The sequence below is a fragment of the Podarcis raffonei genome, chromosome 16 (genome assembly GCF_027172205.1).
Source record: "Podarcis raffonei isolate rPodRaf1 chromosome 16, rPodRaf1.pri, whole genome shotgun sequence".
NCBI lineage: Eukaryota > Metazoa > Chordata > Lepidosauria > Squamata > Lacertidae > Podarcis > Podarcis raffonei.
Window position 1 is genome coordinate 39,487,599 of NC_070617.1, and position 10,449 is coordinate 39,498,047.

The 10,449-nt window shown below is 43.8% G+C and overlaps 1 protein-coding gene across 4 annotated transcripts in view; it reads right to left on the reverse strand.

Moving 5' to 3' along the window:
* The window catches only part of IFT81 (intraflagellar transport 81), a 50,451-nt gene extending 43,813 nt beyond the window's left edge, over nt 1-6,638 (reverse strand). For 2 of the 4 annotated variants that reach the window (XR_008327956.1, XM_053368243.1), the window contains exons 1-3: nt 6,535-6,638; nt 5,491-5,654; nt 4,175-4,278 (exon numbers count right to left, since the gene is read on the reverse strand). Coding sequence is in view for 3 of the 4 variants with exons in the window: in XM_053368243.1 (XP_053224218.1) it covers nt 4,175-4,278; nt 5,491-5,634 (248 nt within the window). In the remaining variant the exon portion in view is untranslated. Of the gene's footprint in view, nt 1-4,174; nt 4,279-5,490; nt 5,655-6,106; nt 6,130-6,154; nt 6,410-6,534 lie in introns of those variants that run through there. The other 2 variants (XM_053368244.1, XM_053368245.1) reach the window with 2 other exon arrangements.
* Between the last annotated feature and the right edge of the window lie 3,811 nt (nt 6,639-10,449).

Consider the following 10,449-nt stretch of genomic DNA (forward strand, 5'->3'; position numbering starts at 1 on the left):
AGTCAAACGGACTTCCGGAACCGATTCCGTTCGAGAAACTAGGTACGACTGTACTACTATTTATTTGGAATCACAAAGTAGTTCACATTTAAAATATACAACAAACCAAAAGTATGTAACATGAAACACAAAGTATATAACAACAAAATAAAACCATAAAATCACTGAAAACCTTACAACAGCAGGAAGTTAAAATTTCCGTAGACTGTACTTATGAGATCAAATCCAGCTAAACACATCCTCAAGACAGCAAAAAAAAATCTCATTCAAGAATTGGAGAAACTGAAGCAATTATGAAGACTCAGGAACCTCCAGAGAAAGGATGAGAGGACACCTTTACAAGGTCACTGTTCCTTGGGCTGGGCACTGTGGGTGGCACCACCAAGCCTCGTGGGCTTGCCAATCTTAAGGTTGGCAGTTTGGATCTGCACAATGGGGTGAGCTCCCTTTGCTGTCTCAGCTCCTGCCAACCTAGCATACCAGTGCGAGTAGATGCATAGGTACTGCTGTGGCAGAAAGGTAAATGGTGTTTCCATGCGTTCTGGCACTTGTCATGGTGTTCTGTGCACCAGAAGTGGTTTAGTCATACTGGCCACAGGACCTGCAAAGCAAACTTTGTGAAGATGAACACTGTACCACATAGTCGAATTCGACTGGACTGTCCAGGGGTCCTTTACCATGTTCCTTGGGCACTGCCCATCAACATAAGAGGTGCTCTGTCAAGTATATGGGCCCTGAGCCATTTAGGGTTTTATAAGTCAATGACAAGACCTTAAATTGGACTTCCGGGTTGGCGCCATCGCCGAATGGCGGACTCCCTCCGAGCTCCGGAGGGAGCCTGCTCGGCAGGGGCTGGGTCCTACCGCATCGGCGACGCGGGGACCCTTAAAAACCACGGCCACGGAGGCCGTGGACATGGAGACTCGGCTGGCACTGCTAGCGCCCTCCCGACTCGTGAAGGAGCCTTTTTAAAGGCTACGGATCGGGTGCCGGGGAGAAGCGTGGTGCTTTGAGTCCTCTGCTATCCCTGCCGAGCGAAGCCGCATGCCATCCGGCGGAGAGCGCTGACTTCTTCCATTGAGAATTCGGATTTGTAACAACAACCCGTGAGTAATTTGGAAACCGGGTTTAAAAGGAGAAAAAAAGAATTTTTTTTTCGGATTTGATACGAGCGGGGGGGGGATCCAAAAAGGAAGTCAGTCCCCCTCCCTACTGTAAACCTTCCAAAACAAGGACTGGGAAACCAAGGTCCAAAAAGAATTGAATTGCTGATAAGAACTAAGAATTCCACGATGGGAAACTACAAGAACTGTGCTGGAGGAAGAATTGAGGGAGAAGGAAAACGTAACCCCCCCCCTGGGAACCGGGGTGATTGAGGAGAGAGCCTGGCGAAAAGCGAAGGAGATTTTGACAGCTGTCAAAGTAGCTGTCAAAGTCCGAAATTTAAAGAGGACTTGATTATGAGGACTTTGCTGGTTAATTTTGCTACAATTTGTTACAATTTGTCAAAACTTGGATATAAAATGGCGAAAACATGGATAACAATCGGACTTTTGGATTAGAGAAAACAAAGTTACAACAATCCCCCTAGAGGAGTTTCGGGACATTACAAAGAAGGTCGTAAGTGGAAAAATACCATTGGAATTCTACAGGACTGGTTATCTTCTGGGAAAGCTGCGAAACGGAAACAATATTGTGTCTACAGGGTGTTTAGCTAAACAATAGAATTTTCTATTGAAGAAAGGAAGGGACTGAACGTATGTTTTTGTTCCTGAATAACAATAATCCCTGCAGACCTACTAAACTTCTGAATTAGAACGTTTTGGCAGCGGAACAAGAGGAAACTGGACTACAACTTGGAAAGAACAATGGGGGGAGCTTTATTAAAGATTGGAAATTAAATGGTTTAAAAATAACTTTAAAAATAATTATAAAAAGAAAAAAGCCAGCAAGGAATCGGGGGGAAAATGTGATTTATGGACTTTAAGAATTCCAGGCAGACAATATGGATTAGTGGTCAGGGGGAAATTAAACCGGGGACGGGGGGGGGAGAACTAGAATCCAAAGGCTTGTCAACTATTTTTTGAATTGGCTTTTTTTCATTTACTATATTTTTTATTTCTTGTTTCTTATTTCTTTATTGTGTGAGGTGTCTTTATCACTAAAAAAAAGGGGAAATTGTGGAATGGAAAGGGGGTGGGCCCTGGGGAGAGAACTCTTGTCTTTTATTAAGGGTAACAAATTAAGTTTTAATTAGAACTGAGAACTTGTGGAGCCAACAATATGATAGGGGAATATGGTAGGGGTGGGGGAAGGAGGGAGTCCCGGAAAGAGGGTGTTTGAAAAGAAGGCTTTGAATGTATTCTATTCTTTTTCTTTCTGTATCTCTGAAAATCTTAATAAATATTATTTAAAAAAAAAAAAAAAAATAAACTGGGCTCAGGAGTTAATAACTCAGCCAGGGCAGAACAAAACTCTGAATTGGCATATCACTCTGCAACCAAGTAGCAGCATTCTGCAGTAACTGTAAGTTCCAAACTATCTTCAACGCAAACTCTTGGAAGCATGCACCACTGACCATCACAAGACTTAATTCAGAGTAAAATGCTTAGACGTGGGCTTTTAACCTACTATAGTACTGCTCCTTTACTTTTACTTTTAGTACTGCTCAAAAAAAATCTGCAACTACAGAACAGTGGTAAGAACAAATCTCCACAAATTTTCTTAACCAGAACAATAAACTTTTTAGTTTATAGATTTCAAAATTTGCAAAATTTCAAATTTTATTAAACTGTGAGAAGGAAAGAAGAATACCAGGGAAGGATTCATTTATTAAATTTTATATTTTGCTCTCCAATCCATTAGCAGGGCAGCTTACGTAAAAATAAAACACACACACACATACACAAACTAGAAAGAGCAATTTCATAAAAGCAGCATAAAAATAAAACGGATAATAAGGAAAGAGGTGCATAAGAATGTGTAGTAAAGAGTAAGTATTATGGGTTGGTCTGCGGCATGTTCAGGGAAACTGCAGGACACTTGAGGTCAAGCCTTTCCAACTCTTCCGTCCGGCCTCTTCTAGGCTCCTATTAATTTGGCCCAGCTTGCTTCTGACCCTATCCCAAGTCCATTTCTGCCTTGATTACTTCTCCCATCTTAGTCCATTCCACACAAAGTCACACGCACATCACCTCAGCCACCACCCACCTTCTCTGAAAAAATTCTACATTTCCTGCAAAGCAGCTTTGTTTCTGTGCTACCAATGTTTAGTCCTTACTGCTCCCTTCCCAAAGTCCTATCCTCCTCCATCACCTTTGCCTGTCATGGGACACAGACAATCAAGCTCTGAGCGGCAGCCACCAAATTGTAATCTAAATGCATCGTAGTCGCATCCATGAGTGTTGGGACCTGCTTTTTTGTATCAAATGGCCACACCACGAATGAGTCTGATACTATCATTCCCCTGGAATCATACAAATGTGAAGAGAAGGCCTCTGCACCAGATCCATCATCTGACTGGCTGCCAAAGGCAAGCCATTTGTCCTACACATAGATGTAAGCTGGCATTTAGTAAGATTATACTAGGGAGCACTATATTTTCCTTGCTCATTTGAATCTGCATTTTCTATTTTAGAATGTAAACCTACACGATAGGGGACCTGACACACAATAAACATTAATGCAATAGCACCCTCTAGTGCCCAGTATCAGGAAAAGACTCTACTGAATAAACAAGGAATACAGCAACAAAGAGCAAGTTACAACACATCATAAATATTTGAAAGGCAACTAGACATATTTTTCTCATAGATGTGTATAAGCTTGCAGCCTCTGGAAGGTTAACAGAAAGCACACCTTCAGGGACTCCACATTCAGTGTGGACTATTCTAAATTCAACTTTATACCTAACTTTTAAGCAATTGACAGTGCTCCCTGAAACACATTCACTCTTAAAGTGGAGCTGTCTCAAGGATTGGATGATAAGAAATAAATTTAGTACAAATAGGCAAACAAGTCAAAGCTATAAGGCATGACATCTAGGTTAACAATAGGATGCTCCCGTAAGTGACAAGATGAATTGATTATATGTTAATTCTATGTCTTTTTACAGGTTCAGATAGCTTCAACAGTGGCTGAACTGTACAACTATCAACAGGACATAAATACTTACAAGTCACTGGTGCCTCCTGGAGGTTTATATTTAAGAATGCCAAGAAGGCTCAACATCCGTTTAGCCGTCTGCTCTGGAAGCTCTTCTCTAATGTCAACAACTTGCTGAAAATTTTTAAAATAACCAAGGCATAATAAACAAGACAAGCTTCATTTCACAAGTAAAGCAAAGAAGAATGGATTTTAATTAACGATTAGTGCACTGTTGAAACTCCTAAGTGAGGTGTTGCACATATAACTAGGCAGGTTTCATCCAGGCCACTATCATCTTCCATGCCATGAACCTTTGCAACTCAATTCCCCCTCCCCAAGTTTCAGGCAGGCAGGCTGGCTCTGATCTTTTCATTTTTTATGTGCCCAGAGTGTTTATCCATTAATTTGTGGCTGCATACATTTTAAAAAGGTAAGCAATGTTGTTCTGGAAGTTATTGGGGGGTCGTGGTGATATCATGGGGGACCAGAAGGCAGGTCAAATCAGAGTGCCATACCCAGCAACAAGATGTATTGGTGGCCACCAACCTGGACGGCTCTTCAAGGGGATTAGACAAATTCATGGAGGATAAAGCTATAGCGATACCTATATTACTTCTAGTATCAGAGGTGGTGTGCCTCCAAGTATCAGTTGCAGGAGAACACAAGAGAGAAACGGCTAGTGCACCCAAGTTCTGTATGGGGGCTTTCTATAGAAATCTGTTTGCCACTAAGAGAAAAGAATGTTGGAATAAACATGCCATTGGCAATCAAATCTGTTTAATAAGCTGAAACAGGAAAAGTGCCCCTTCGCTCTTCCCTTCTTGGTGTGCTACAGTAAGCCAGGAAGTCTTCAGTTAACTGTAGCTTCCCATTATTGGAAACTGTGATTAGCAAGTTCAGAATAGGTCACGATCTTAAACCACAGTCTGAAGTTGGTTTAAGCTCCTGGTTTGTTCTGAATCTGGGGTAGTATTCAACCAAGTTTTACACTTGGTTGAGTAAACCCATTGAAATTAATGAAGATGACTAAGTTGGGTCCAATAACTTAGTGCCATCCATTGCACTGGCGAGAGAATTAGCAGCTGTAGTGTTTGCTACCCCATCCTTGGGAGAAATAATGCTCAGGGTCGCCAGCTGCTTGGAATTGCATAGCCAATGGGAAACACACTTTGTCTGGCCCCTTCCACCAGCCTGGCAACTTCAGATACATGTATTATTATAATTTACTGAAAGCCACCTTGAGGATCGTTTGATATAAAGGCGGGATATAAACCTTTGGGACAAATTAATAATCAGCAAGTTTCTTGACACCTGTAGTTCAACATCTTAATTTTCCATCCTTACCTTTGGGTCAATCTCTCCCAGAACATCATTTAGCAGCTGTAACAGCTGCATTGACTCCAATGAGTCAAATGTGATTAAATTGAAGTTCTTCTTAAAGGGCTCCTTGTTGAGCTTCTCAACAATAAATTTTAGCTGGTCACTCATAATGGCACTCTTGTAGCTATCTGCAGAAGAGACGAAGCAGCATCATGAAACATGAGTCAAAAAAATCACTGCAAAAACATTTTTTTAAAAATTAAAATCTCAGACGGGTGGTTGTGGGGGTGTTGCATTCCGCTTCTATTGTAGGTGTGACAGATGAAATATTTGTGTGTTGCAGCAGTCTACCTCTAGAGAGCAAGAAGAACAAAAAACTGCCCTGATGCAAATGCAATAAAAAAACACCTTCCCACTGTTAGCACTCCTGGCCCCGGAGACTCTTCCTCACACCAAACCCCCTTCTCTGGAGTGCCTGCCCCTCACATTCTGAGTGCCTTTGCCTGGCTGGGATGTGCCCATGAACACTGGTGAAGCCACTTCACCACTTCTATTCGAGAGTGGTGCACACACATGGACATCAGCCAACCATACCAAGGGAAAATTCACATTCACGTTGAAGGGTGTCCCCTTTACCCACCCACGGGGAAAAGGCCCAACTCTGCTGCAGCCTGTTTGTTATGCAGACCTCTCTTCCTCTCCCTTTCTTGTCAAAGTGTTGGCTGCAAGCTCCGTCTCTCCCCGTTTGCTTCTACAGTACTGAGCTTTCAAAAGGGAGTAAAACGGTAACGGATCCCATCTCCTGGGGCCCCTCCTACTACCAGAGGCAGGAACCGCGCCCCCACCCCTTCCTTAAGGGGGGGATTCGCACCGCCAGATGCCAGAGCGAGTCCCCCAAGTCGCCCCTTTCCCCTAAACTGGGGCAAGCGGGGGTTGCCATGGCAACCCTTGCCTTGTTTCCTCCGGGTCCTTCCCCCTCCCTCACCGCCCTTCCCCAAAGGGATTAGCCAGTCTTTCCCCACACCGCTCTTTTCTCCCACAAATACCACTAAGTTTCCCCCACATTACCTCAACCCTTCGCCCGAAACGCCCCCTCTAAATGGCCATCTCTTCGCCGCCTCTTCGTGCCGGGGCCCTTGGTAACGGTTGCTAGGCTCCGTTGCTGCCGTGCAGGAGGAGGCAGTTCCGCTCACGTGACCAAGATGGCGGCAGCGTGGACGGAAAAGAACCGAGGTGCTTCGAGCGCGCCTTCGGCGGGAGGACACGCCCCCAAGGCCGACGACAATGAGACGGGGGCTGCGGCGGGAGCGTGCGACTGCGGCTGCGCGAGGCGAAGGAGGCGGGAAGCGGGAGAAAGAGATTAGTATCTCCCGGATGGTTGGCGCTCAGTCTGCGCGGCGGAGGGCGAGAGGCGGCAGCGGGGGAGGAGGGCTGCTGCACGATAAGTGCCGCCCCCTAATAATAATAATAATTTGTTGTTTAGTCGTGTCCGCCTCTTCGTGACCCCCGGGACCAGAGCACGCCAGGCACTCCTGTCTTCCACTGCCTCCCGCAGTTTGGTCAGACTCATGTTGGTAGCTTCGAAGACACTATCCAACCATCTCGTCCTCTGTCGTCCCCTTCTCCTTGTGCCCTCCATCTTTCCCAACATCAGGGTCTTTTCCAGGGAGTCTTCTCTTCTCATGAGGTGGCCAAAGTCTTGGAGCCTCAGCTTCAGGATCTGTCCTTCCAGTGAGCACTCAGGGCTGATTTCCTTCAGAATGGAGAGGTTTGATCTTCTTGCAGTCCATGGGACTCTCAAGAGTCTAGAGATTGTATGTAACGTGAAGGAGATTATGCGTTGAAATATTTTAGTTGATATTTTAGAATGTAAAATGCTATTTTATTTATTGACTGGTTTTACCTTGTGGGCTTATAGCCGAATAAAGTATTATCTATCTATCTAGTCTCCTCCAGCACCATAATTCAAAAGCATCCATTCTTCAGCAATCAGCCTTCTTGATGGTCCAGCTCTCACTTCCATACATCACTACTGGGAAAACCATAGCTTTAGCTATACAGACCTTTGTCGGCAAGGTGATGTCTCTACTTTTTAAGATGCTGTCTAGGTTTGTCATTGCTTTTCTCCCAAGAAGCAGGCGTCTTTTAATTTCATGACTGCTGTCACCATCTGCAGTGATCATGGAGCCCAAGAAAGTAAAATCTCTTACTGCCTCCATTTCTTGCCCTTCTATTTGCCAGGAGGTGATGGGACCAGTGGCCATGATCTTCGTTTTTTTGATGTTGAGCTTCAGACCATATTTTGCGCTCTCCTCTTTCACCCTCAATAAAAGGTTCTTTAATTCCTCCTCACTTTCTGCCATCAAGGTTGTGTCATCTGCATATCTGAGGTTGTTGATATTTCTTCCGGCAATCTTAATTCCGGCTTCGGATTCATCCAGCCCAGCCTTTCGCATGATGAATTCTGCATATAAGTTAAATAAGCAGGGAGACATTATACAGCCTTTTCGTACTCCTTTCCCAATTTTGAACCAATCAGTTGTTCCATATCCAGTTCTAACTGTAGCTTCTTGTCCCACATAGAGATTTCTCAGGAGACAGATGAGGTGATCAGGCACTCCCATTTCTTTAAGAACTTGCCATAGTTTGCTGTGGTTGACACAGTCAAAGGCTTTTGCATAGTCAATGAAGCAGAAGTAGATGTCTTTCTGGAACTCTCTAGCTTTCTCCATAATCCAGCGCATGTTTGCAATTTGGTCTCTGGTTCCTCTGCCTCTTCTAAATCCAGCTTGCACTTCTGGGAGTTCTTGGTCCACATACTGCTTGAGCCTTCCTTGTAGAATTTTAAGCATAACCTTGCTAGCGTGTGAAATGAGTGCAATTGTGCAGTAGTTGGAGCATTCTTTGGCACTGCCCTTCTTTGGGATTGGGATGTAGACTGATCTTCTCCAATCCTCTGGCCACTGCTGAGTTTTCCAAACTTGCTGGCATATTGAGTGTAGCACCTTAACAGCATCATCTTTTAAAATTTTAAATAGTTCAGCTGGAATACCATCACTTCCACTGGCCTTGTTATCTGCAGTGCTTTCTAAGGCCCATTTGACTTCACTCTCCAGGATGTCTGGCTCAAGGTCAGCAATCACACTACCTGGGGTGTATGAGACATCCATATCTTTCTGGTATAATTCCTCTGTGTATTCTTGCCATCTCTTCTTGATGTCTTCTGCTTCTGTTAGGTCCTTACCACTTTTGTCCTTTATTATGGTAATCTTTGTACGAAATGTTCCTTTCATATTTCCGATTTTCTTGAACAGATCTCTGGTTCTTCCCATTCTGTTGTTTTCCTCTATTTCTTTGCATTGCTCGTTTAAGAAGGCCTTCTTGTCTCTCCTTGCTATTCTTTGGAAATCTGCATTCAATTTCCTGTATCTTTCACTATCTCCCTCGCATTTTGCTTGCCTTCTCTCCCCCGCTATTTGTAAGGCCTCGTTGGACAGCCACTTTGCTTTCTTGCATTTCTTTTTCATTGGGATGGTTTTAGTTGCTGCCTCCTGTATAATGTTGCGAGCCTCCACCCATAGTTCTTCAGGCACTCTGTCCAGCAAATCTAAATCCTTAAACCTGTTCCTCACTTCCACTGTGTATTCATAAGGGATTTGGTTTAGATTGTATCTTACCGGCCCAGTGGTTTTTCCTACTTTCTTCAGTTTAAGCTTGAATTTTGCTATAAGAAGCTGATGATCTGAGCCACAGTCAGCTCCAGGTCTTCATGGATCCCTTCATGGATCACTGCCTTGTCGTGGCGAAGGGGCTTGAATAACTCAGAGAAGCTATGAACTATGCTGAGCAGGGCACCAAAGATGAACAGGTCATAGTGGAGAGTTTTGACCAAACGTGATCCACCTGGAGGAGGAACCGGCAAGCCACTCCAGTATCCCTGCCAATAAAACTCCATGGACAAAGACAACAGGCATATAAAAGTTATGACGCTGGAAGATGAGCCCCTCAGGTCGGAAGGCGTCCAGCATGCTACTGGGGAAGAGCGGAGGACAAGTACAAGTAGATCCAGAGCTGATGAAGCGGCTGGGCCAAAGCCGAAAGGACGCTCAGTTGCGGATATGCATGGAAGCGAAAGGAAAGTCCAATGCTGTAAAGAAAAATATTGCATAGGAACCTGGAATGTAAGAACCATGAATCTGGGTAAGTTGGATGTGGTCAAAAATGAGATGGCAAGAATAAATATTGACATCCTGGGAATCAGTGAACTGAAATGGACGGGAATGGGCGAATTCAGTTCGGATGACTATCATATCTACTACTGTGGGCAAGAAACCCGTAAAAGAAATGGAGTGGCCCTCATAGTCAACAAAAGAGTGGTGAAAGCTATACTGGGATGCAATCTCAAAAATGATAGAATGATCTCGATACGAATCCAAGGCAGACCTTTTAACATCACAGTAATCCAAGTTTATGCACCAACTACTGGTGCTGAAGAAACTGAAATTGACCAATTCTATGAAGACTTACAAGACCTTATAGAAGTGACACCAAAGAAGGATGTTCTTCTCATTATAGGGGATTGGAATGCTAAAGTGGGGAATAAAGAGATAAAAGGAACAACTGGCAAGTTTGGCCTTGGAGATCAAAACGAAGCAGGGCAAAGGCTAATAGAGTTCTGTCAAGAGAACAAGCTGGTCATCACAAACACGTTTTTCCAACAACATAAGAGACGACTCTACACATGGAAATCACCAGATGGGCAACATCGAATAATAATAATAGTAATAATAATAATAATGGGGAAGGAGCGGGGTGGTGTTATTTATTGCTTCCAGCTATAAATCTCAAGGCGGTTTACAGCAAATGTCACAGTCAAAATAGAATAGGTAGGAACACCACCTCAATAACAGTAAGGTTTGCAATGACAATAATAATAATAAATTCAGTTTATATACCGCCCTTTGTCAAAAGATCCCAAATAAT